General features: G+C 49.1%; 1 protein-coding gene across 4 annotated transcripts in view; it reads left to right on the plus strand.

Annotated features, from left to right (window-relative positions):
* LOC128841599 (cytochrome P450 2J2-like) overlaps positions 1 to 9,662 on the plus strand; it is an 18,984-nt gene extending 9,322 nt beyond the window's left edge. For 2 of the 4 annotated variants that reach the window (XM_054036799.1, XM_054036800.1), the window contains exons 6-10: positions 418 to 594; positions 1,173 to 1,308; positions 2,351 to 2,538; positions 4,280 to 4,418; positions 7,310 to 9,276. In XM_054036799.1, coding sequence (XP_053892774.1) covers positions 418 to 594; positions 1,173 to 1,308; positions 2,351 to 2,538; positions 4,280 to 4,418; positions 7,310 to 7,485 — 816 coding nt within the window. In that variant the 3' untranslated portion in view covers positions 7,486 to 9,276. The other 2 variants (XR_008445890.1, XM_054036798.1) reach the window with 2 other exon arrangements.
* The last annotated feature ends 17,828 nt before the right edge of the window (positions 9,663 to 27,490 follow it).

Consider the following 27,490-nt stretch of genomic DNA (forward strand, 5'->3'; position numbering starts at 1 on the left):
AGAATGGGCTTGTGGTTAAAACTCTGCACTGGGACTCAGGACACCTAGCTTCACTTTCTGGCTCTGTAACAGATGCCTGTGCGGTCTTGGCCAAGTCACTTAATCTCTCTCTGCCTCAGTTCTCACTCTGTAAAATGGCGATAATATTTCCTTTCTCGCACCCTTTGTCTCTCCTGTCTCTTTAGATTCTAGGCTCCTCCGGTCAGGGACTCACTGATATGTATCTGTCATGTGCCTACCACACTTGGGTCCTGATCTTAGTTGAGGGCTCTGAACACATCCATAATACAATTATGTATTAATCTGATTTAATAAATGCAGGCTCTTGAGCAGAATGCATGTGGGTGTATTAAACTGCAACATGCATGTTTCTAAAGCTAGGCTAAAATGTATTGTGTTCTGTTTGTATGTCAAAAGCTGTATGACTCCTTCCCGACCATAATGAAGTGGATACCTGGACCCCATCACACAATTTTTAAAAACTGGGAAAAACTGAAGAGTTTTGTGAAGGAAATGATTGCAAAGCACAAAGAGGACTGGAATCCATCTGAACCCAGAGACTTCATTGACTGTTATCTGAAGGAAATAGCAAAGGTAAGAGAGCAAAGAACAAAGTGAACAGAAACAAACCATGTTTTTGTTTTAAAAATTAGAAGTAGAATGACAGTAACAGGGCTCACCAGTTGAGTTGTCTGAGCATCTGACCCTCCATTAGTTAACAGTTAGAAACGCCAGGTAGGATGGAACTGATTCAGCAAAGCCTTTAAGCACATGTTTTCCTTTAAGCAGGGAAGAGCAGGCTCACTGAAGTCAGTGGGACTACTCGGATGCTTGAGTGCTTTGCTGAATTGGGGCCTAAAAATGTAAGGTTACCTGTGCTTTAGGGGCCAGACCCAAAGCCAGTTGAAGTGCATGGGAGTCTTTCATTGACTTCAGCAGGCCCTCTGCTCAGACCTAAAATCAGTTCAAACTTTTCACTCTCAAGAATGATGCTAAAAGCACAGTCTTTCTATCTAATGTGCTGTCCTGGCACCCTCAACTCTCACCGAAGGCAATGGAAATTCAGGGCACCCAGCACCTTGCAGAATTGAGCCTGGAATGATGTTTCCATGGCTTTGTATAATAGTAATCAATATTTTTGTAGTCCCACCCACATATATCTTTGTTCTAAGGCCGATGCCGACCCTAGTTTCTATGAAGAAAATCTCGTATTTTCCACACTGGATCTTTTTTTTGCTGGAACTGAGACAACGTCTACAACCATCCGCTGGGCTCTGCTGTACATGGCCCTATATCCTGACATTCAAGGTAAATGGTAATGGTTTATATTTCTAATCTCTTAATAGCTCTTCAATTTCTACCCTTAACCCGTGCCACATCGGGGACTTTTCACAGAACTCAGAATGTTGATTTAGGAAATCTCTGTTCAAAGGTGCTTTCTTCCCACATTAACCTTTTTTCCCCATTCAGAAACCCTTTCTTTTATTGGAATTGTTTCTTTTTCTTTACCCTCAGTTACACCTCCAGCAACTAGTGCAAGGGAAGGAGTGCAATCCACAGCTGCAATACCCTTGATTAAAGAGGAAGCTGGCCTTGTGGTTAATTAACAGAACTGGGACTCAGAATACCCAAGTCCTAGTCCAGGCTCTGCCTCAGATGTCCTGGGTGACCTTGGGCAAATCATTTAATACCTCCGTGCTTGTAAATGTGGGTTGTGGATTTTTAAAAGGTGGTCCATGGTCAATGTCCTCTTCAGCCTTGAGATGTGACCCATGGAGGCTACGAGGGGGAACTGTGTTGAAAATAATGGCAGATATAATCTGCTTCATTTAATGCAAAATATGTGCAGTCCTTGGAGTCTTGGCAAACTGCTGGAAGATCCCTGTGCCCAAAAAATGTGAGAGTCTTGCCTGACAGAGAAAACCAGCAGATAAATATTTTCATGCTCAGGTATCTCTTGGGTCAGCCCAGTAATTGACCCTGCTATTTTGAACAGGGACAAAATACGTATTGATAATGCCTTTACATTTGATTTTGAGAAGCAGAGTAAACGCCTCTTGTCTTCCGTATAGGTATTAAAGGAGGTCTTCCTATTATGCCTTAATTATATTTTAAAATTCCTTTCACCTCCTCACCACTGCATTTGTCTCAGGCTATCCAAAAGTAGTTTTCTTATGTATTTGTATGTTCAGATCTCTACATTACTCACTGATGCTGTTTCCAATGCTTGAATCGAGCTTTATTAGGTATAGCCTTAAAATCAATGAACTCTAAACTCTGCACAACTTAAGTCTGTTGTTTCAAGAACGTATTATTCTTGGAACAATAATGAACTCTGCTCTTTTCATAGAGAGAGTGCAAGCAGAGATTGATGCAGTGATTGGCCAGTCTCGCCAGCCAGCCATGGACGACAGGGACAACATGCCATACACCAATGCAGTTATTCATGAAGTGCAAAGGATAAGCAACATCTTGCCTTTAAGTGTGCCCAGAATGGCAACTAGTGACACAACACTGGCCGGATTCTATGTGCCAAAAGTAAGCTGGACAGAAATGTAGTTTTCACTTCTTATCTTGGTTTAAGAAATTAATAGAGATGAGCCCAAACCAAAGGCCCAGATACAAACACATTTGCACCCCGGAGGACCCAGTTCTGAATCGGAACCCATTTTGGGAATCAACCCAGACCCAGAGCTGAATTTTACAGGTGGCCCCTATTTCTATACTGGGCTAAAATTCCTTAACCAAAACCTTGGATGCTCACATTCTCAAGCTTTGAGGAAGTTGAAATCTAGATCAGACTTTTGCAGTCTGTCTTCATAAAACGAGATGTAAGTTGTTAATTTTTAATTGCATGAAATCATAGTAAAAGGAGGACTAAGAAGTAGGTCCAGCACAAATTCACCACTGTGGCTATTGATTCATGAAAGATCAGCCAGGCTCTTGGACACAAAGACTTAAAGGTATTTAGGCACCTAAGTCTATTGGAAATCAATGGGAGTTATGTGCCTAAATACTTTTCAGGGTCTGGGCCTTTGGTGTCTGCAGATGGGAGCGGCTGCTGCTTTTGACGGGTGGGGCGTATCTCAGCTTCAGCAGCTCCAGAATTCTGAACTGCTTTCGTCTCAAGCTGCAGCATTTCTGACTCCACCTAACCGTGCTGCTGAGCCACAATTTCTCCCCATGGAAGGGAGCAGGCTGGAATTCCTACCCCAGCGTTCCCGGAGTATGTTCAGCGGAAGCTCTCCTCAGGTCCTAACACATGGGCGCATTCTTCTTCTCCAGCCTGTGGACTCATCCTCAGTGAAATGGGGACAAACCAGGCTCAAGGCCAGTGAGCTCATTCTGGAGCTCAGGCAGGCAGAGGACCATTCTACCAGCAAGTGTGCCGCAGGAGACCATTGCCCGTGGCAACCTTCCATTCTGCTGACAGTAACCCTTCATTAATATAACTTACGGGAAATGTCTGTACACAGTAGCAGGGGGAGAGTGCATTATATCTGCAGATAGCAATTAGGAGTGCAAAAAAAGAACGTTAGCTCACACGAGTGTTAGTTTGCAGGAGCACTTGCTGGATTTGCCTAGAGGTATATACTATACACATATACATCATTTGAGGCCAACCACCACCACATCCCTGAAAATTTGGTCCTTAAAAAAGAAAGGTGGATGGATGGGTTGTGCTCCTTTTTGATGCTTTACTCTGTGTAAAGAATGCCTGAGAGTTTCTATTTTTTCTGCTTGTTTTTTTTATTAGAAATTCAACCTTGCCTACCCTGTTTTTCCTAGGAGATGCAGGAGAACTAGTAGGTGTATAACATCACACCTGTGAAGGAAATGAACCTGTTTAGTTGAGATGGGAAGTGATTTTTAGTCAGACTGGTGTCCATTTTTGGTTTGTTTGTCTGTTGTGATATTAACACCTGTTTAACTCAAATTCTAAAAAACAGTTGGAAGAAAAGCTCTCTTTCTTCAAAGATTAACAGCCCCCTCCTTCATCTAAAGTCTGTGATGGCTCCCATTCTTCTCTCTCTGGGACCTCCAGAGACACTACCAGCAAAACCAGGGAAAGCCAGATTTGAAATTCTAGATAAATTTAAGGTAAAGAACTGGCTGGAAAATTGTCCTTTTTGAAAAAAAAACATCCTTTTGTGCCTTCTTTGTACATCATAAAAGATTAAATTGAAAGGCATGACCTCTTCTTTTTTGCCTCTTTGCGGGTCACAATTTAAAAATGGAATTGGGGAAGGTTTAAATTCCTTTCTTTCTCTTTCTTTAGGGCACCGTTTTGATTCCCAATTTGACATCAGTGCTGTTTGACAAGAATGAGTGGGAAACCCCTCATACTTTTAATCCTAAGCATTTCCTGGAGGATGGTCAGTTCAAGAAAAAAGAAACTTTCCTGCCATTCTCTGCAGGTGAGATGTGTCTGACTTTGTCCATTCGCACTATAGCACCAAGTCTTGGCCTCTCTCCTTTTTCAGTTTAGAAAAACCCCACAGCATTTATTAGTGACAGAGGCACAATGAAAAATGGAAAGCTCGGAAATGAAAATCATGGCCAGAGTTTGTGTCCCAGGGCTGGGGTTCTGGGTTGTGCAATTTTTTCATAGGTAGAGGGCATGTGATTCTTGAGCAAGTGCTCTCTCCTAGAACAAGGCTCGACACAACAACAGTAAAGAGCGGTATGAGCTCTGCTACCCTTAGTCGTATGTGTACATTGGAGCTGGAGGTGTAATTTCTTGGTGGGGGTGATAAGCCCATTCTAGCTCGGAGCGAGCTAGTGTGCTAAAAATAGAGCTGTAGCCATGGTGGTGCATGCAGCTGGATGGACTAGCCATCCCGAGTACGCCCCCTTCCGAGACCTTCAGAATATACTTGGGTGGCTAGCCGCTCATGCCACCACGGATACATTTCTAGTGTTAGTGCGCCAGCTCCAGTGTAGACATACCCTAAGGTGGGCATTGTAGCTGGGCGGACACCCGCTCCTGCCCTGAGGGGTTGGAAAAGCCCTGCAGAAGGCTGTTGCAGGGAGAAGCAGCTACTGGTCTGATTGGGGAAGTAGCTGCAGCTGGGCCACACCCTAATCAGAGCCCAGATGGCCTGTATAAAGAGGCTGGGAGCCAGGAACCCAACAGTCTCTCTCTGTCTGCAGAGAGAGAAGGGCCTGGCTGCTGTGAGCTAGAGACAGAGTACCTGAGTGGAGCAGGGCTGGGGAAAGGCTGAGGAGCTGGGGAGCTCTATCCTGGATAGCGGCCTAGGAGAAGGCTAAGGGGTATTGGGGAGGGTGGGGGGTTGCAGAGCGCAGCCCAGGGCTAGGCCAAGGCAGCAGGTCCAAACCCCCCTTGGCCTATACTGCAGTCTGCCCTAGAGAGAGGGGGCTAGTTGGTGACTGGCAGTGGCCTTATCCTGAGGTGAGGTGGGGTTAGTGGGTGGGGGTTCCCCTGGGAGGGGAGACCCACTGTGTGTGGGTATTGCCAGGAGGCAGCACCCAGAGCAAGGGGCACCGAGGTCCTGGGAGGGACACGGGGGCCAGTGCAGACAACAAGGCGGATCACCAGCCTACAGAGGGTGCTCCAGAGGCTGGTGAGCTAATTCCCTGGACGACCAGCGGGAGGTGCCGCAGGGGTGAGTCCGGACGTTCTACAGGCACAAAGAGACAGTAGCCTGCCTCACTTGTTGGGAATGTAGGAGTGAGGACAGAAGGAATAGCCCTCCTCACCTTTTACCGCTTCTTTTCACTTGTAGGGAGAGTCAGAAGGGGGAATAAACATGGTAAAGATGATAAAAGTGTGGGTGGTCCCTGAAGCAACCTCATAAAAACCAATCAACCTTTTAGAACATTTTACCATAAAATGTGGTGTATTCTCCATCACTTGGACTCATTAAAGGCTGGTCCCACAGAATTTAAATCTATAAGAGCTTTAGCATTAACTTCCTTGGACATGGGATCAGATCCTAAATCAAGACTGGGGGAGGTTCAAAATGCTGTGCTCTATGATAACCACAAATTACCACATATTTTGGGGAAATTCAGCTCTAACGCCAAACTTTGAAGGTCAGGCTTGTCTCCAGTTATTTTTTATTCAAAAGTCTTGGCAATTTGAGATTTTTGTGTTTTTGTTTTTACTTGGTGTAAAGGTTGTTCAATTCCATGAAAATCTGATCATTTTGGGGGACTTTGGAGACCCATCTTCACCAAACATGGCCCAGAGAATGTCAAAAGCTTTGACATTCAAAATTTCATTCACAGATCAATTTTCACATGAATATACATGAAAACTAGAGGTTCTGTGGTTTGTTTTTGTGTTTTTTTTTTTTGAGACAAACGCCTATTTTTCATCTGATATGATATGCCAAATTTAAAGAAAGAAAAAATATTTCACAAACAAAATTTCCTGAAACAAAAATGCCTGTGAATCAAGGAGTCAGTTTTGCAGAAGCCTTGTTTTTATACAGGTTTATCAGGGCTTTCTTGCAAATGAAAAGAACCAGCAATATTCGTATTCGCTGTGTGTGGCTAAGGAAAGTATGTAATACCTTTTTCTTTTTAAGTGGTCTATCAAGAAACTAAGATTCAGGGACACACGGCTCCCTTCTTTAGTAATAATGCTGACTAGATCTGTATGTGTTCAGCAGGCCATGTGCTATGTCATGGAGAAGCTAGGCCAGAGAAAGATTACACCTCACCTATGTTATTTAATTTTAACTTTTTAATTAAGAAATAACACAACTGTGTGTAGCTGAGAATATTAGGGAAGTAAGACATTAGCTAGACACAGAAATTGTAGTGCTTTAACTATATTAGTATACACGCTCCTAGATTTCTGTCAGTTAGGTGTGTGTGGGTTTTTTTTTTTTTTAATCAATATAAGTTAAAACATCACAGCCTTTCTAGCGTGGATGCAGTTATGGGAAGGGGAATAATCTACACTGAGATAAGGCACTAGTATAAAGACATTGTTATACTGGTATAAAAATGTTGTAGATCAGGCCTTCAATAGCTATGCAGAGATGTGGTTGATCATGTTTGAGAGCTCTCGGATGATTGTTTCTATTAGTAGAAGGAATTACCGAAGTACTGTTATAATTAATGTAAACCTTAGCATCCACTTCCATAAGTGAAGGAAAATTTAGTACTAAAAGCAGGAAAAAGTTCCTCCGAAGGTTGGAACGATGAAAAAACCATCTCTTCTTCCTCGCTGTTCCCGAAATTGCTGCTGTGGAAAATTAATTCCTCATTTGTCCTGAGACCCAAACTGTTCTGACAAGACTCCTCTGGCTGATGTGCACAACTGTCTTCTTTTCAGGAAAGCGTGGTTGCCTTGGCGAGCCGCTGGCTAGAATAGAGCTGTTCCTGTTCTTCACTGTCCTCCTTCAGAAATTCACATTCCAAGCTCCGAAGGACGTGAAGCTAAGCCTTAAATTCAGAACGGGACTTACTCTCTGCCCACAGCCATACAAGATCTGTGCGCTGTCTCGGTAGGGAAAGCCAGGAAATGTTTGTCATTGCCCCATTTCTCAAAATAATTAGTTTGCTGTGCTTGTATATAGGGCTGCATCGGCAGTTCACTATGGGCATGTCTATACTTGTCATTTAAGCGGAAAAAGCCCCTTTTTTGCACAAAAACCACAGGAGCGTCTACACTTGGTTTTCTTTTTGCGGTGAAACTTCTGAGTTTCACCGCAAAAAGAAAACCACCTCCACGAGAGGTGAACAGCTCTTACCAGTGATGCTTTTGCATTGATATGAAAGTGAAGACACGTTTTTCCTGTTTACCCAGCTTTTAGCCTCCGCAGGATATCCCACAGTGCCTAGCTGACCACTCTAGCCAACAGCTCTGTTGCCAGGTAAACAGACATCCACCCCTCCCCCTGTAAAGCCCTAGGAACTTTGAAACTCCCCTTCCTGTTTTCTCCATAAGTGCTCACTTATCTGGCCAGGTGACAATGGCTGCTCCAGGGAGCAAATGATCCCCTGCTTGGAGCAATGCTAAGCTAATGGCGCTTATTAGTGTTTGGGGAGAGGAGGCTGCACAGGAACCCAGGATGCCCCATGATCACCTCCCCGCCCCTTCCCACAAGACCCATTGTCAAACTGGAGAGAGCTGCACTGTGGGATAGCTGCCCTAGAGTGCTGCTCTCATCACGATGGAAGGGCTGCAAATGTAAAGACTCTCTGATGCCTAAGGAATTAAGTGAGTACACAAACCAGCACTTTACTTTCACCGGTGAAACTTTCAGCGCAAAAAATCTGCAAGTGTAGACATACCTTAAGTCTCCAAATCTCCCTGCCTGCCTCCGTTCTTATAACCCAACAGGGAACCAATATCAGCAATTGGACGATTTGGGAACCTGATATTGGAAGGGGCTGTGGCTGTTATGATACATCCTACCATGAGGGCAGCTCTTCCTGATGTCCCTGCCACACCAGTCTGTGTGCATGTACACTCAGGATGGCCGAGGAATTCCATTTCCCATATCAATCTGGTTGAGAAAAGGTAAGTATATTTCATGAATTCTTTCAAAAGGAACATTTTGTTTCATTTGCAGTTTTTCATGAAATATTTAGTTTTTCAATGGAAACTTTTCAAAACAGTTTTTGTTGAAAAAATTTCACTGGTGTGGAAAAAAACACAACCAGAAGAGAACTCCTGACTCTTTAAAAAAGTTAATACTAATACATTTTTAAAACCTGCCCACATTGGGATTTGAATTCCTAACCTATATAACAGTACTAGTGCTCAACCCTGCTGCCATGAGTATTGCTGAGAAACCTCATGGCCTTTAGGTGGTGGGCCAGGCAGGGAACTAGGGCAGAATTTTACATATGGACTATTCCAGTTGGAACGGCCGGGTTGCTGATGGGGTTGGTTTAGTGCACATGTAGTTGAACAAAGGCGAGCTGGACGTTTCATAGGCAAATTTACTGTGGTTCTTAATTTTAAATTTGGTGTTTATTTTATGGTGTTTAGGTGCTTTAGAAATACTTCAGAGGGTCAGATATTTTGTTGGCTGGCTGAGGATCAATGTAGTTAAAGAACAGTTATAGCCCTTATTTTGCAACGTGAATAGTATTTTCAAAGGTAATTTAAAAGTATTTGTTGAACAATGTTGGATTTTGGGCCTATCATCCTTGAAAAGCGATTCTTCAAGAAATTTTAAGAGTAAAAGGAGTTATTAATTTTTTTTTTTTTTAATTTAAAGATAACTTTCTGCAAAAAAGTTCCAATAACTGACATTTTAAAGTTAATAAAGAGCACTTGTTTGTATTGTTATTTTCATAGCTAACTTGTTTACTGAGAGTTCTACTAACAAGATAAAAGAGCGCCAAGCCCAGGTTCTGAGCACCCATGACAAAATGCAATGCACACCGAACAGACCCTTGTAACTGATTCACTAACAGCAACATGAGTATAACCTCACCATCCCGAAAAATCCCCTACTAGAGTCCCAGTGCTGTCACTGTACACAACACCCCCTGAACACAAAAAGCACTTTTCCCTTCTCTAGATCTCCTATCTAAGAAGCTATGTATCCAGCTGTAGAGTCCATATCTCCTGGCTCCCACTACTGTGCCTACATGAAAAGACCATTTATCCTGCACTTGCAATAGTAGATGCTTAGTTCACGTAAATATAATCACCGTTATTTGAAAAGCAATTTCCCTTTGGCTCCTTCTTTTTCTTCCCCTATCGCTTGTGTGCCTGAGCATGCGTGCATGTGCCTATTTTCTCTCATAAGGTCGCTTGACTTCTTGAAATTGGATCGGATTTCTGTGAATGGTGGTTCATGAAGTCAGCCATTTTCACCAGTTCCGCCCAACCACCTGCTAAAAACCCAAGGTCAGTGGAATGCCATTAGAGTTCAGAACATTTTTCTTCCCCAGTCAAGTTGCATCATGCTTTTCCCATTTATTCTGATCTAAAACCTCACCAGCCTAATCCTGAACCAGATGGGAAGCTGGTGAGGAAAAATAGTTAATACAATTATGATGGATGCAATGTAATGCTGATGGCGATTTGGATGGGCTCCTTAATGATGGCATTAATGACACAAGAAGAGACTTTTGCTTTCATTGGAAGATTCGGTCTCAAACTCAGACAGAAGGTGTGTATTTCTGAGTTCATTTGGCAACTTCACAAGGACTGCTAAGGGGGCAAGGGTAGGTTAAAGAGGGGCCTAGTGCTAGTGTATTACAACCCCACCATCAGACACTGATCTATCACCTTTCAGCCCCAAGGATCCCCAAGAGACTGACTTACACACACAATCCCCTGCTGAAGCACAGCCAGCGCTGATGACAGCCAGTAAGCAGCCACTGCACAGCACCCAGCCCAACTTTGGGCAGAAGCAGAAAATAGGCTGGAGTCTAGAAACCAGGTGTATGTGAGGGGAATGGGCTTTTTACGCGTTGTCAGTTATTCTCCTATTACATTTCCTCTGCTGCTTCTTTCATAGGGTGAGAGTGGAACAGTAAAAGCAAAGGCATGACTACAGTTAAAATCCACTTACTCTGCTTACATTAGAAAAGAAGATTTCTCTGAGTTCCTTCTCAAAGCGAACCCACCCCCTGCCTCCAAAGGAAGTAAATGTACATTTTTCCATGTAATCATTTTGCCAAGCAGGGAGGGTTTTCCAAGGATTTCTACTCATGTTTGCCCCGCCTGAGGGTGCAAACGCAGGTCCCACCATATATCCCCCCCCTAAGAAAGCCGAAGCCTCTGGAGTTCAGTGAATCTGCACCATGGTAGCTCTCACTGCAACTTCATCTATTATACCTCTCCTCAGCATAAAGGGAGAATATCTGCTGGAGCCAGTCATAGAACCACGAGTTCCGCTTGTACCTTCATGTTCTCTAAACTTATATTTGCCCGGGGAGATTGGGCCACACCATAGATTAACAAACTCACAATTACAAATGTTTGCTGGGGCACTGGGGGAGAAGGAGAGTGATACTGGAGATGAGGTTAGGTTATGTGCAAAATAATCTCCAGCGGATTGTGTAGTTGCAGGTTTCTTCCAGTTTATTTTGCAAGTCTTGGCTATGGCTCCAGGCCTTTTCTCCTGCTGCTTGTTTCACTTACTGCTGATGTACTTCACCGTGCATTTGTTTAATTTCACCTTGAGCACAAAGAATGCATCCTGTGTTACCCAAGGCTTTCAGAGCCCAAAGCAGTGGTAACATCACTGTTTCACTCCAGGCGGTGTCAGGAATAAATCAGTGGGAACGCAGCACTTCCGGCTGATGAAAAATTGATATGAGTAAGAGTGCTCTTATCTAAAACAACAATGTATTAGATGTAAGCACACTCGCACATAAGCAATAGGTTTAGAACATCCCAGATAATTACCTAGAAGCTGAGCTGGTATTGAGAAACTAGCAGCATGTCTGTGATGGCCGGTCTTTTCCCCAGTGGGGAGTTTGATGTCAAGAAATTCTCTTGGGATAGCTTCAGAGAACTGCTCCAAAGTACACTCTATTACCTAGTCTTTTTATAGCTACCTTTTACACAACACAGAGCTTATAGTGACCTCTACTGGGTCATCACCTCTCCTAACTTCAATAAACTACTTATCCACAAAACATTCCTAACAATCGTAATCATAATAAGCTTCTATATAAAACACGCCCAACCTCAAGGTCTCCATCCACTTATTTCCTTTCAGTCTCAATTTGTTAACTCTTTTCTCCCCTCCTCCCACTCTGATTAGCAGGAATCGCAAGCCTGCAGCTAGCATTTGACCTTACCTCTAGAAGTCCTGCTTCTTCATATGAACCCTCTACTAGTTGGTGTTCTATTTTATTAATTCATGGTGGCTGAATCCGCACAATATGGTTGCAGTTAGCTTGATCAAAGTCTGGGGTAACAACACCCCTGCATTCCAGGGCTCTTATTCGATAATTGCTTAGCAAGGCATTTCCCTCCCCTCGACTCCCCACACCCACATAGTTAGTATCTTGCATAGAAGGCTGTTCTGTGATGCCTCTTTTAGCATTTCAGATTTTTTTTCATGCATATCACTTATGCTCCAGTTCAGATTGCTCTTCCACTCTTACTGCAGCTGTGGCTAAGTATCTACCGAACAGTTTCAAATAAAGTTCAGTGTCTGGCTAAAACCAGAATGTTCACAATTAAGAGCCAACTTCTGACTCTCTGGCACCCAGGGATTCTTCCAGGGCAGAGGACTCCCTCTCTAGTCAAGCTAGCTGGCTCTAAGGTTGCTTTATGGCACCAGAGGGTCTGAGCTAATACATTTATAGATAGAACATGAATTCTCTTCTTTATATTGTGAAGCAAGATTCTACTCATGGATCCGTCCTGCTGGTCAAGGCCAACTGAGTGAGGTCTTGTAGCGGGGTGGTCACTCACTCCTGCCTGGAAGAGCTTAAAACTGCCCAGGAGAGGGCTGTTGCTGGAGTAAGTAGCTCCCAGGCTGATTGGGGGAAATAGCCTCAGGTGTTGCCATGCCCCAATCAGGGCTCAGCTGGCCCTTATAAGAGGGCAGTGGGCGAGGAACAGATAGCCTCTCTCTCTAGCCTTTGGAGAGGGAGGGACCAGGCTGCCTGGGGGAGCTGAGGAAGGTACCAAGGGTGGAGCAGTGCTGGGGAAGGGCTGGGGAGCGCAAGCCTAGCGGAGCACAAGGCTGCAGGCCAAAGGAAGGGTCCCCTTGAGGGTACTAGGGCTGCCAAGGGGCAGTTCCGTTATAGGTAGAGGTAGCAGGTCCAAACCCAACCTTGCCTGCGATGAGTGGCTTATACTGCAGTCTGCCCCAGGGAGCAGGGGCTAGTTGGTGACTGGCAGAAGCCTACGACTGAGGTGCGATGGGGATAGCGGTAGGGGGTTCCCCAGGAGGGGAGACCCAGAGACTGAGGGATGTACTGCCAGGGCGCAGCACCCCGGCATGCAAGAGGCACTGGGTCCGTGACGGACATGAGTGCCCTGGTGAAAGCGGGACACCGGTCTGCAGAGGGTGCTCCAATGGCTGGAGAGCTAATTCCCAGAAGGTACCAGCAGGAAGTGCTGTAGGGGTGAGTCCCGCACGCTTACAGGCCTCTATTGCACTGAGTGACTCACCTCTTTTACTACTTGCTCCATGCCCTCTGCTTACACCCCCCCCCCCCCGCTTCCCACCACAAATGTATGCCAAAAGGCTTAGCACAGCCTTTCTATTTGACTCAGGTGCTCCTGGTTTATTTTAATAGAGTTTGGGCTAATACAATCTCTTTGGGAATTCCTGGCAGAAGGGCCTAGCGGCTCAGGAATGTACCCACCAGACACCTGGCACGCAGTTGGGCAGCTAGTCCCTCGAGACGTGGCTACCCTCTATTTTCAGTGTGCTTGCATGAACAGAACTAGCACAGCTATGCTGCTGCCAGGTGGATTTACACCTCTAGCCTGATGTGAGCTATTGCCTTAGGGTCTGTCTACACTTCAAACACTGGTTACATAGAATCTACCCTGTTGAGCCTTCATTTAAGATGTTAGGGCCCTTTCTCACCGCTGACACTCCAAGCCCTGATTTCTACGTTGCTTACAACACACACTGGGCTGTTAGCAAACACGAAGTTATTCAGTTGCATTAGGATTCTGCCCTCTAGCCTAGCCCCGTCACCCACCGGAACATTTCAGTACCTCTCCCCTCCATTCGCGGGCTGGTTTCCCCATCTTGAGGCACTAAGGCCCTAACCCTCCCCTATAAGTCTTGCTATGCACCACATAATAGGTGTTCCCCAATCTGTCTCCCTTAGCTGGACAGTACATGAGTATCCTAGAAGGTTTTTAAAACACTGTAAGTATATATTCATTTAGTGAGAAAAGAACATGACATATACCCCTCGTTACATTAGGAAGCTGTCTCTCTGTATTTCATTATCGATGCGTAGCATAACTGAGGATGGTGGCCATGTTTACCTGTAACAGATCTCTGCCATACTCTGCCACAAGCCATTTCTGCTTTTGCTTGGCCTGCTCGCTGTTGTCCCCCTTTAGTGCATCTTCTTTTCTCCCCAGCTTTTGATGCTTTGTATGGCCCATGCCAGCTGGGGCCTCTTTATTGGCTACTCTCAGCGCATAGACAAAGCAAGCCACATCATTCCGCGGTTTAAATTTGGCTCGCAGTTGGCGGAGATGTGGTGAGACCATTACAGAAGGTGTGCAGGTTTGGATTGCTGCCAGACGGAGTCACCTAGTCCCAATCATGGTTGCTTCCAGAGAAAAAAACAAACAATCTGATGCTGTTGGCAGTCTAGCTGCTGGCAGATGGAGAGCTGATGTGCCTACAGACTCATCCTGAAGACCTACCCTTAGGTGTGAGACTCTTGAGTCCTTAGCCAGGTTCCTCACATTTCTTAATGTTGCCAATAGCTAAATGCATGACAGGCTCTCAGCCCAAAACGTAACTGGTGGGAAGTTCAATGGCAGTGCCACACAAAGACTTAGGAAATGCATTTCGACTCTGGAATAACAGCGTTGGGGGCGTTTTGTTCCCTTTCTTGATAATCACAATGTAAAAACTGTTAATAACAGTTTGTAATACAGGAGGCCCCAATTCCAGTTGGGACTACAACACCCCAAAGTCCCTGCTCTGGAGAACTAACAAGATAGAGTGGGGGCATGAGGGAGAATATTCTGATCCCCATTTTAGTGATGGGGAACTGAGGCTAAGAGAGAGACTAAGTGACCTGCTGAAGGCCACAGAGGAAGACTTGGCAATGTAGGGCATTGCACTCATGTGTCTTGCATCCCAGTCCAGTGGCTGGACCATAAGATCATACTTCCTCTCAACTTTTCTCAATACCCCCTAACCCACATCATGTTTATATATAACCTACCAAGACATTTCTTTCCTAGCTTTCTCAAACAACATTGTCTTTGGCTGCACGACAGCTTTTCGTTACCATGCACAAAGAGCACTTCTGCTATTTCAATAAATAAAGCATGTTTGTATGTTGGGGCCAAACATTCCCCTTCATGAAGAGGAGCCGTGAGCCCTCAATGGTGGGTGTCCATTCCACCATATTCTGCCCTCCGGGAGACAGGACTGGTGGCAGGGCAGAGCAGTCAAGGGAGAATTGACAATAGTTCAAGCATAAGATGGAGCTCCATGGAAAGCAAGCCAGTTCCCATGGATCTTGGCCCATTTATGCTTTCCCCTATACCACTCTCTGCAGCACTTGTTCCCTTGTGTCTGCTGGGTTATCATTAGCTAGCCCTGCTTTTACTTACACACACACACACACACACATGCTTTGGTGTGCATAAAAGCTACAAGAGGAGGAGTTACTCTGCTGCTCAGAGTTGTTCTACAGAGTGACTGAGGAGGCATACAAAACATGTACGATGAGGGGGAATATTGCCCTTCCCCTCACTTCTCCTTTTAAAATGCCCCAGCCCTACCCCAAGGCACCACAGGGGCGAACATACCCCAATCTAGTTTTAATTTTACAGCCATTGTAGAAAGTGGTTATGTAATTGCATATTTATGCCACCTGAGAGTGCGCACTGGACCTCAGCATCATCTATTATTTAGAGTGTGGTCCAGGACTGTGAATCAGCTGTACACATTTAAACAGATTATTTTAGGTCTAGTTCATTTTTAGTTTGTTAGATAGTTGTGGTTATATTTTACAAGTTTCCTAAAATAAAATTGTAAACACGTCACGAGTATCTGGATCCTTTAATGTACTTGTCATTGTGCAGTATTTTATCAGGGAGAATCAGAACTGCACTTTTGGCTATGCACTTACAGTATTAAATATAATGTTAAACTGGAAGTTGGGTGGCTAACAGCAGTGTCTTAGCTCTGGGGGAAGTCCCAGATTTTGCTGAAGCTGTTTATCATAACAGCTACATTTCATTCACGCTATATGAGGGCATAGTTAAATGGCTCTTTGGTTCAATGGTTTCCATTGTTCTGGCTGAGGCCTCCCTGGAGACTGATAAACATCACTGCCCAAGACTAGACTGAATGCAAATATGGCAGCTGGGGATTAACTGGGTGGAGACGTGTGTGTCTATATGTCAGTACCAATCAGAAGCAGCTAGAAAGCAAGTGGCGAGGACCAGAAAACAAACAAGACAGCCAGAGAAGCACTAGTAGTTGCCCTAAGAGAAAGACAAGAGTGCTTTTTGGGCAGTGTGCTGGCTGGAAGGAAGCCTTGGAATTATAAGCAAGGAAACTACTTGTATGATCATCCAGTATTCACGGAAACAGGACTTTGCACATACTTTTCAAATAAACAGGATTGTGTGTCTATATATATATGAAAAACAACCCGGCCTGATCAATTTCTCCTCCAAATGGAAACATCCCTCAAGGCCACCTGTCTATTGGCTAACCTCTCAGGCCAAAAAGGGGGTGACAATAATAAGTTACAGGAAAGTCATTGCTTACTAGCTTTGCCAATATAGTATTAAACACATACATTGAGATACTGACTAAAAAACCCCCAGCTAGCCAGTGATGTGCTGCTGTTTTAACGAGAGCAGCCTTCTAAAAACTGTCCACTTCAGTGCTAATGTATGTGACATCACCTGGATTAAAATCTCTCCTCCTTCCTCCACAAGTGCCACCCAGCCCATTCGCTACCTCATCAAAACCCATCAAGCCTTTATGTCCCTGCCCTGGAGTCAATACCTCTCAAGCCACAATGCGCTTTCTGTCCCATTACCTCATGGAGGGTCCTTGAAGTGCTCTTAGCTGGCAACTGTTCTTCAGCAGCAGTGATGGAAGGTAGGTCAAATTGGGAGAAATGGTCTGAAATCAATATGATGAAATTGAACACAAATGAAAAGTACGTCGTTTAGGAAGGAAAAAAAATCAAATGCACAACTACAAAATGGGGACTAACGTGCTAGACAGTAGAACTGTTTGAAAAGGATCTGGGGATTATAGGGCAGCACAAATTGAATAGGAGTCAACAATGTGATGCAGGTGCGAAAAAGGCTAATATCATTCTGGAGTGTATTAACAGGTGTTTCATATGTAAGACATGGGCAGGGCCAGCGCAACCCATTAGGCGACCTAGGCGGTTGCCTAGGGCACTACAATTTGGGGGGGGGGGGGCGGCGACCGTGGCTGCATATCAGGGCGGGCCCTTCCGCCGCTTAGGGCGGCAGAAAAGCTGGCAGCACTCCTGGACATGGGAGCACAGTTGCCAACTTTCACGTGGTAAATAAGCACTCCGACTTTCACAATCTAAGACCCCCAACACACTATGTGACTAGATTCCTCCCTCTTCCCTGCCCCCCAGCATGCAGTCTGGGATGGTGGTGGACCCACTGTGCACCCCTGACTCTCTCCCTTCCTTGCCCCCCCACTTGCCCCTGCCTGCCCCCCACTTGCCAGGAGCTGATCAAAAAAAGAAGCAACAAGCCAAAACAAGCAACAAGCCAAACAAGCTACAAGCCAAAAACTAGCCAACGAGCAACTCAGAAGCCAATTAAGCCAAAAACAAGCCCAATCTCTGCATTTTTTTGGGGGGGGGGTAGGTTTGGCATGTCTGCATGGGAGGTAACTGTCCATCTCTGCTCAGCACTGGTGAGCCCTCCGCTGAAGTACTGTGTCCAAAGCTGGGCACCACGCCTTAGAAAAGATGTGGACAAACAGGAGAGACGGTCCAGAGGAGAGCAACAAAAATGATTTAGCAACCCTGACATGGGAGGCAAGATTAAAGCTGGGCATTTTATTTTGGAGAAAAGCCTGAGGGGCAGACCTGATAAGTCTTCAAATACGTTTAGGGCTGTTATAAAGAGGCTGGTGATCAATTGTTCTCCACGTCCACTGAAGGCAGGACAAGATGTAATGGGTTTAATCTATAGCAAGGGAGAGTTAGGTTAGATAGTAGGAAACAATCTGTCTAACTATAAGGGTAGTTAAGAGGCAGAATAGACTTCAAAAGGAGGTTGTGGAAGCCCCATCACTGGAGGTATTTAAGAACAGGTTGGACAAACACCAGTCAGGGATGGTCTAGATATACTTTGTCCTGCCAGAGTGCAGAGGGCTGGACTTGATGATTCCAGCTCTACATTTCTATGGTTCTGTCCTGCTGGCAGGGGGCTAGCCCTGCAGCCTCCAGCCATGCTCAATGAGTGACTAGCCTGCGCCAACAGTGGTCTGTGTGGCTGCTTGAAATATGGGGCAGGAGGGTTATGATGCTTCTAGAACCTGTGGGACTTGAGCAAGACAAAAAGCAGATGACATCCGTTCGCGCTCTCTCTCACACACACACCTCTTCCCCTCCTCCTGCAACATATCGAGAGCTCTTGGCAGTCTGGGAGGTGGAATGGTGTCACACGGCAGCCATATTCCAGCACGTGCAATGATCCATTTACTGATACAGTTCAGGGACCTGCCACTCATGTTTTATGGCAGCTGGAGGATGCTGCTCAAGCGCTTGCCAAGGCATTCGTCTCCTGCCCCAGGGACTGCCTCTACCGCGCTCCTATTGGCCTAACTGAGGAAAATAGAAACCTAAACTCTAGTTTCAGCCTCTCCCCACTAGCTACATTGCTGTCACCGTGCTTGGTCTTGGATTTCTAGCAAGCAATAGCGAGCGTGTGCGCACACTAATAAGCATGTGTCATACATAGCACTAGCATAGTATCCCTTTAAACAGTTCAGACCCCTCTAGTGGTGCTCGCCGTGCTGTGATGCAGGTGCCCCTAAACGCCTACTTTAGCCATGTGTATATGCAGCTACGCCTGGCACGTTGGATATTGTTAGTAAACAGCGTTATCTGGGCCGCACCCTGCCTGTGTGACGCCTTCATTGTATGGGTTGTGTAAAGAGCAAAAGACACAATACCATTGGGGACAGACATCATTGGCCTTGTATGACTGCAGAATTGGTTGAGTTACCAAAAGCAGAAAGTAATGACCAGGTGGAGTTTTATGTGTGGGAGTACGAAACCCTAATATCCGAAAGTGCCATTGGCTACAGGCTTTAATCAACACACATTTGAACAGGTCAGTGTGTGGATTTTCAAGATCCTAGTTCACTGGATAGAGGTGCCACTGGCCGGAGCGGGGGGGAGGGGCATGTCAGATTTTGGGGGAGCAACTTTAACCATGATTCCAGGGGCTACTTAGGCACCTGCAAACTCTTTTCTTGCAGCTAATGCCTGGGGGGCAACCAAAAATTATAACGCAAAGCGGGTGAGGGCTCAGCTCACAGAGCTTGACAACTGCTCAGGGTGCAGGGAGAGGTGTAGCTAGGGACTGTGAGGAGGCAGGGTGCAGGCAGGGGGTAGCTAGAGGCTGTGTGCGGGCGGTGGGGGAGTGGGGAGGGGTCGCTCAGGGTCCAGGGGCTACGTACTGGGAGGGATGTAGCTCAGATACAGGCAGGTGGTAGCTAGGGGCTATGTGCTGGGAGGGTTGTAGCTCAGGGTGCAGAGAGGGATGTAGCTCAGCATGTAGGGAAAGGAGTAGCTAGGGAGTATGCACAGGAAGGGGGCAGCTCAGCAGGCAGGCAGGGAATAGCTAGGGGCTGGGTGTGGGCAGGGTGGCAGCTCAGGGTGTGTGCCGGGAGGAGATGCAGGCAGGCAGGCCAGGCTAGCTAGGGGTGCGTGCCAAGAGGAGGTGCAGGCAGGCCGGGCTAGCTAGGGGTGCGTGCCGGGAGGGGGTGCAGGCAGACAGGGCTAGCTAGGGGTGCGGGCCGGGAGGGGGTGCAGGCGGGCCGGGCTAGCTAGGGGTGCGTGCCGGGAGGGGGTGCAGGCAGACAGGGCTAGCTAGGGGTGCGGGCCGGGAGGGGGTGCAGGCGCGCCGGGCTAGCTAGGGGTGCGGGCCGGGAAGGGGTGCAGGCGGGCCGGGCTAGCTAGGGGTGCGTGCCGGGAGGGGGTGCAGGCGGGCAGGGCTAGCTAGGGGTGCGTGCCGGGAGGGGGTGCAGGCAGACAGGCAGGGCTAGCTAGGGGTGCGTGCCGGGAGGGGGTGCAGGCAGACAGGGCTAGCTAGGGGTGCGGGCCGGGAAGGGGTGCAGGCGGGCCGGGCTAGCTAGGGGTGCGTGCCGGGAGGGGGTGCAGGCGGGCAGGGCTAGCTAGGGGTGCGTGCCGGGAGGGGGTGCAGGCGGGCAGGGCTAGCTAGGGGTGCGTGCCGGGAGGGGGTGCAGGCGGGCCGGGCTAGCTAGGGGTGCGTGCCGGGAGGAGGTGCAGGCAGACAGGCAGGGCTAGCTAGGGGTGCGTGCCGGGAGGGGGTGCAGGCGGGCAGGGCTAGCTAGGGGTGCGTGCCGGGAGGAGGTGCAGGCAGACAGGCAGGGCTAGCTAGGGGTGCGTGCCGGGAGGGGGTGCAGGCGGGCAGGGCTAGCTAGGGGTGTGTGCCGGGAGGGGGTGCAGGCAGGGCTAGCTAGGGGTGTGTGCCGGGAGGAGATGCAGGCAGGCCAGGCTAGCTAGGGGTGCGTGCTGGGAGGGGGTGCAGGCAGGCCAGGCTAGCTAGGGGTGCGTGCTGGGAGGGGGTGCAGGCGGGCAGGGCTAGCTAGGGGTGCGTGCCGGGAGGGGGTGCAGGCGGGCAGGGCTAGCTAGGGGTGCGTGCCGGGAGCGGGTGCAGGTGGGCAGGGCTAGCTAGGGGTGTGTGCCGGGAGGGGGTGCAGGCAGGGCTAGCTAGGGGTGTGTGCCGGGAGGGGGTGCAGGCAGGGCTAGCTAGGGGTGCGTGCCGGGAGGAGGTGCAGGCAGACAGGCAGGGCTAGCTAGGGGTGCGTGCCGGGAGGGTGTGCAGGCGGGCAGGGCTAGCTAGGGGTGCGTGCCGGGAGGGGGTGCAGGCGGGCCGGGCTAGCTAGGGGTGCGTGCCGGGAGGAGGTGCAGGCAGACAGGCAGGGCTAGCTAGGGGTGCGTGCCGGGAGGAGGTGCAGGTAGACAGGCAGGGCTAGCTAGGGGTGCGTGCCGGGAGGAGGTGCAGGCAGACAGGCAGGGCTAGCTAGGGGTGCGTGCCGGGAGGGGGTGCAGGGGGGCAGGGCTAGCTAGGGGTGCGTGCCGGGAGGGGGTGCAGGTGGGAAGGGCTAGCTAGGGGTGTATGCCGGGAGCGGGTGCAGGCGGGCAGGGCTAGCTAGGAGTGTGTGCCGGGAGGGGGTGCAGGCAGGGCTAGCTAGGGGTGCGTGCCGGGAGCGGGTGCAGGCGGGCCGGGCTAGCTAGGGGTGTGTGCCGGGAGGGGGTGTTTCATACCACATTTGGATGAAGTTTGCCCCAGGACAGGGATGCTGCCTCTCCTCCTCCCCACTGCCCTGCTCCACTGCCACCATGCTGCCCCTCCCCACCTCCGCCATGGAGCTGCTGCTGGCAGAGGTGATTGGGACCAGGACCCTGCCTCCTGAACTGCTGTGCAAAGCCGACTGAGGTCAGGGTATCCCCTTCCCCCGCCCATCATGTATTCAGGCAGGCAGAGTACACCCCTCACCCCAGCCCCTGTCCAGCAAAGTTGCAGCCCTGCAGCAACAGCACCCCTGGGCCCTCGGCCACAGCTCCTTTGTGCACCCTAGCTCCACCCCTAGCTACCTCCAGCCTGCACACTGAGCTACACCCCTCCCAGAACACAGCCCCTACCTACAACCTGAGCGACCCCCTGCCTGCACCCTGAACTACACCCCCTCTCTGCACATATCCCCTAGGTACACCCTCTCTGCACCCTGAGCTACACCCCTCCTCATGCACAGACCCTTGTTACCCTCCTCACCTGCACCCTAAGCTACATTCCTCTCTGTATCCGGAGCTACCCCACTCCCAGCACTCAGCCCCTAGTTACTCCCCCTGCCTGCACCCTGAACTACACCCCCTCTCTGCACATATCCCCTAGGTACACCCTCTCTGCACCCTGAGCTACACCCCTCCTCATGCACAGACCCTTGTTACCCCCCTCACCTGCACCCTAAGCTACATTCCTCTCTGTATCCGGAGCTACCCCACTCCCAGCACTCAGCCCCTAGCTACTCCCCCTGCCTGCACCCTGAACTACATGTCTCTCTGTATGCTGAGCTACACCACTCCCACCACAGAGCCCCTAGCTACCACTCTGCCTGCACCCTGAGCTACACCACTCCCCACGCACAGGCTCTAGCTACCCTCTTCCTGCACCCTGAGTTACACCGCCTCCTGGCACACAGCCTGTAGCTAGGGTTGCCAGGCATCCAGTTTTCGACCAGAACACCCGGTCGAAAAGGGACCCTGGTGGCTCCGGTCAGCACCACTGACTGGGCCATTAAAAGTCCGGTCGGCAGCGCAGCGGGGCTAAGGCAGGATCCCTGCCTGCCCTGGGTTTGCACAGCTCCCTGGAAGCAGCTGGCATGTCCAGCCCCTAGGGACAGGGGTGATCAGGGAAGCTCAGCATGCTGCACCCACCCCCTGCACCAGCTTCGCAGCTCCCATTGGCCGGGAACTGCGGCCAGTAGGAGCTGCCAGGGTGGCACCTGTGGGCATGGGCAGCATACACTGGGTAGTCACCTGGCTGTGCCTCAGCCTACAGCCTGGACCTGCAGCTGCTTCTGGGAGCAGTGCAGAGCCAGGGCAGGAAGGGAGCACCCCAAAACCCCTGCCCCATGTTAGAACCCCCTCCTGTGCCCTAACTTCCTCCCAGACCCCAACCTCAACCCCCTACCCCAGCCCTGAGCCCCCTCCTGGAGCTTGCACCCCCAACCGCCTACCTGAGCCATGAGCCCCCTTTCGCATCCTGAACCCCTCATTTCTGGCCCCACCCCAGAATCTACACCCCAGCTGGAGCCCTCACCCCCTCCCACACCCCAACCTCCTGCCCCAGCCCAGTGAAAGTGAGAGAGGGTGGGGGGAGATCAAGCGATGGAGGGAGGCTGGAGTGAATGTAGGTGGGGCACGGCAACAGTGTTCGGTTTTATGCAATTAGAAAGTTTTCAACCCTGGCCCTAGCTAGCACTCTGCCTGCACCCTGAGCAACACCCCTAGCTACCCTCGCCTGCACCCTGAACTACACCCCCTCCCAGCACACAGCCCATAGCTACCCCCTGCCTGCACCCTAAGGTACTTCTCTAAGTGGCACCCTGGCCCGAGTCCACTGCCAGATACTATTCTGAAGGGTGAGTTAGAAATGAGTGGGATAGAAGGAAATGAAAGTGGATATTACTAAATCAGCAACAGAGGGGCGGGACCAGGGAGACAGATGGTGCGTGAATTTCAACCTAGCCCAGTGTAATTCAATGAGGAGAGGTCAGTGCAGGGCCGGCTCTAGGTTTTTTGCCGCCCCAAACAAAAAAAATTTTGCTGCCCCCGTTCCAGCCCTGGGCTCCTCGCTGCACCCCTCTGCCACCCCAGCCCTGGCCTCTCCCCCACCACCCGCAACCCCTGCCGCCCCAGCCCTGGCCTCTCACCCCCCACACCCGCACCCCCTGCCGCCCCAGCTCTGGGCTCCCCCTACCCTCCCCCCATTGCCCCCCACTCACACCTCCTGCTGCCCCAGCCCTGGGCTCTCACGCCCCCACCTGCACCCCCCTGCTGCCCCAGCCTTGGGCTCTCCCCCCCCACACACACCCTGCTGCCCCAGCCCTGGGCTCTCCCACCCCACACCTGCACCCTCCTTCTGCCGCAGCCCTGGGTCACTGGTAACTTGCTCCCACGGCAGGTCATTCAGCAGGAATTTTAGATGTGCACAGAACACAGACAGGATTGGTTCCCATATGGTTACAGAACTGCAGTAAAGCGGAACAATTTTCAGCTTGTGTGATTGGAGGATATCTGGATGCATATTATAAGACTGTCCTCCATAAATGAGGAAAAGTTGAGGTGCCTTTATTATTCTTTTGTTCCACTCTTTCTCTCTATGGGGAATTTGCCAATGCAATATCACTGTCTTCCTTTTAAACAAACAAACAAAAGGCAATGGCTGTTGAAAATAGCCATTCCAGTCCTAATAACCACTGGGAAGCATTTCTTGCTCAATTTTATCCTACTTTTTCTACAGCAAGTTACAGTGGATCAGTATATTTGATTTGGGAGAAATGAAGTAACAGCTGCCCAAACTGAGCTTGAGCACTCCTGAATTTTGAGGTGTTCAAATCTGGAAGGCAGGTGCTCGGCGGGGCGGGGGCTGTGGCTCCACAGGGGAGCACGGCAGCACGTATACAGCAGCGTGTCTGGCGCTGCACGAAGCCAGACATGCTGGTCTGAGTGGCACGGTAAGGGGGCTGGGGGGTTGGAGAAGGGGTAGGAGGTTCCAGGGGGGCAGTCAAGGGACAGGGAGCAGGGGGGGTTAGATGGGTCAGGAGTTCGGGGGGGGGGACAGTCAGGGGACAGGCAGCGGTTGGATAGGCATGGGAGACCCAGGGGTTTGTCAGGGGACAGGTAGGGGGTAGGGTCTTAGGGGCGAACTTGGGGGGAGGGCTTTAGGAGGGGGCAGTTGGGGACAAGGAGAAGGGAGGCTTAGATAGGGGGTGGGGTCCTGGAAGGGGGAAATCGGGGGACAAGGACCAGTGGAGCTTAGATAGGGGGTGAGGTCCTGGGGAGCAGTTGGGGCAGGGGTCCCGGCCGGGGGTGATCAGGGGACAGGGGGGTTGGATGGGTTGGGGTTTCTGTGGGGGGCAGTCAGAGGGAGTGGATGGTGGCAGGGTGGGGCTACCCTTCCCGTGGAGTGTCCTATTTTTTGAATGTTAAAATATGGTATCCCTACTCACAGTGCAGCTCTCCATTCATATCAGGCTGCAGCATGAGGTCTCAGCTTCCTCACTCCCTCCCCCCCTTTCCTGTTGGTAGTGGCCAAGGGAATGCTGGGAAATGTAGTTCTTTCCCTGCTGCAGGGCTGGCTCTATAGGCAGGGAGCTAACCAAGGAACTACAGCTCACAGGGTCCCCTGTTGGTTCTCAGCTCCCATGCTGGCTCCCTGCCGCCCCTGCAAATGGGCTGCCCCAAGCACCTGCTTGCTTTGCTGGTGCCTAGAGCCGCCCCTGGGTCAGTGACATTGAAGAAGAACGATTCAAGGGTGGAGGAAGCCATATTATCTCTACCTTTTTTATTTTTAGTCTCAGAAAAAGCTGGAAAAAAAAATCTGCAGCCACAGAAGAGACTGCTAAGGCTATACACGAGTGGAGTCTTTATCAAATCCTGAGGGCGGATAATGAGGCTAGACACACTGCTGCTTTTTGACCTAATGTCAAACCTATGGGTGAGGATGGTAAATAAGTAAGAAACGGGGGAATGAATACAGGCAAATAATTTGCATGCATTGTAATAAACGCTGAGCATGTTGGATCAGGTAGGTGTCAGTAACAGGCATACTAAAGCCAAAACACTTTGTTACTGTGTAAAGATATAGAGAAAATACATGAAAGAGTTTTAGTTGTTAGCAGGTAGGTGGGCTAGCCCCATTCTCCTGACCAATTGTTTTTAGGTAGCTGCATCCTGCCTCTCTCAAATACCCCGCATTAAAACACATCCACTGTATTTTATTTTTTAAAAACTTTTTTGAGGTCACACACATGGTAAATAGCTGTTGTATTTCAGCCCAGCATTTCAACAGCAGCTAACAATGCCAGTAAAACATGTTATACTTATGTACTGAGCATTTGTTACTCTATTGTATAGAATAGCTGGCATGCTATCACCAGCTATACTTAAGACTACCTCAGAACAAGCAGTGTTCAGGTCCTGGAGGTGGTTACTCCAAGGCTTCTGAAACAATAACTGTAAAATGACTGCCAAAAGTGCACATTGGATCTGGAGCCCTCCACCAAGGAGTCATGTTGAGTGAAGGTGTGAACTGAAGTCCAGACAGCTGCTCTTCAAATCTCTGAGACTGGAATGCCTCTTAGATAAGCTGCTAAGGCTGCCTGAGCTCTGGTGGAATAGGCCTTAATTTGCGTATGTGGGTCCGTCTATGCTAGCGTATGCAAGTTCTACTGCAGTCTGAAACCCCTTTAGACAGTCTTTGAGAGAACACAGGCTGACCTTTCATGCTGGTAGCAGAGGCCAGAAACAGTTTAGGAGAATTTCTGAATGGTCTCATTCAAGACAAATAGTGGGCGAGAGTCCTGATAACATCCAAGGTTTGGAGTCTGGCTTCCCGTTGACTAGTATAAGGCTTGGGGAAAATAACTGGCAGGAGGATCACTTGATTCAGGTGAAATCCGGAGACAGCTTTAGGTAAGAATTTTGAGTGAGGGCTTAATGTCATCTTGTCCTTTTAGAATGCTGTATATGGGGGGGGGGGGAGGGGGAGGGGGAGAGGTAGGGGCAGGGTCCTGCCATGGAGGTTTCGATCTCTCCTATTCTTTCTTAGGCACTAGGTCTATGTCTACACTACCACTTGTGTCAGCAAAACTTACGTCACTCACAGCGCTAGGTTGGGGAGAGACCTTCTGCGGGGGTGGGTTTTTTCATGCCAATGGGAGAGCTCTCTCCTGTTGGCATAATGCGTCTTCACCACACACAATGAAGTGGTGTAGTTGCACCAGTACAGCTGCGCTGCTACAATGCTGTAAGTGTAGACATGCCCTCAAAAAGCTGTCTTCACAAAAAGGTGGTACAAAGAATAGATTGCTAAAGGTTCAAGGGCAGGGCCCTGTCATGTGATAATACTACACTGAGGTCTCAGATGGGTGAAGTCTCAGACTACTGGAAAGACATGAATGAGGCCTTTGAGAAATCTAGGAACCATTGGGCGTGACTTTTGGTTGGATGATGAGAGGAAATAGCTTCCAAATGGACTCTTATAGAGCTAGAGAGTCAAAAACACTTGAGAGCTAGCAAGTAATCTAGAATACATACTACTGGAGTCACTAAAGGTGGCAGGTGCTTCTGGGGACTGCACAATGTTGACAAATTTGTGTAACTTCTCCTGCACTATGCCTACTGGAATTTCAGGGTACTGGTCACCGGAAAAGCTTTTGGAGGATCTGGCAGTCATCTGACTGGGTTGGAAAAGCTGGGGTGATGGCCTCATCAAATGATACTGCCACTGGTATAAGGTGGACAGCCACCATCATCCTGCTCTGTGTCCTAGTCCCAACGTTGAGAAGTATGGTGGACCAGCTAACCTTTTTGAGGTTCCAAGAGGTCAAGGAGACCCACTTTGTGGAGGCAGGAGTACCTGCTGAAGTCTTTCTTCTTGGTGGCATCCCCCAAAGGGCCCCCAATGGCCATGAATGAATTGGACAGGTTTGGTATTGTTGGCCACGGAAATTAACAGGAGAGGGGCTCGTCACACATCTCCTGATGTCCCCTTCTGAAAAAGTATCCTCTGGACTCACTGTTGGAGTAATTTGGCTCATAGCCAGGAGAGTGTGGTAAGTATATGGGCAACATGTCTCCACTTTGCTATGATGCAGAGGAGGAGAAAATACATTTCCTCCATAGGCTGAGCCATCCTTCTTGGCGTTGTAGAGGATCCTGAAGTGTCCCGTGCAGGAACTGAGGTGGCTGATACAGGCAGATGGCACTGGTACTAGGAATTTCTTTACAACACCCAGCAATGATGACTCTGGTTGTTTGGTTACTTCCAAGTCACGCAATACCGTGAATCTTCCTGGTACCAAGAAAGTCAGTTCTA

The sequence above is a fragment of the Malaclemys terrapin genome, chromosome 8, assembly GCF_027887155.1.
Source record: "Malaclemys terrapin pileata isolate rMalTer1 chromosome 8, rMalTer1.hap1, whole genome shotgun sequence".
Taxonomy (NCBI): domain Eukaryota; kingdom Metazoa; phylum Chordata; order Testudines; family Emydidae; genus Malaclemys; species Malaclemys terrapin.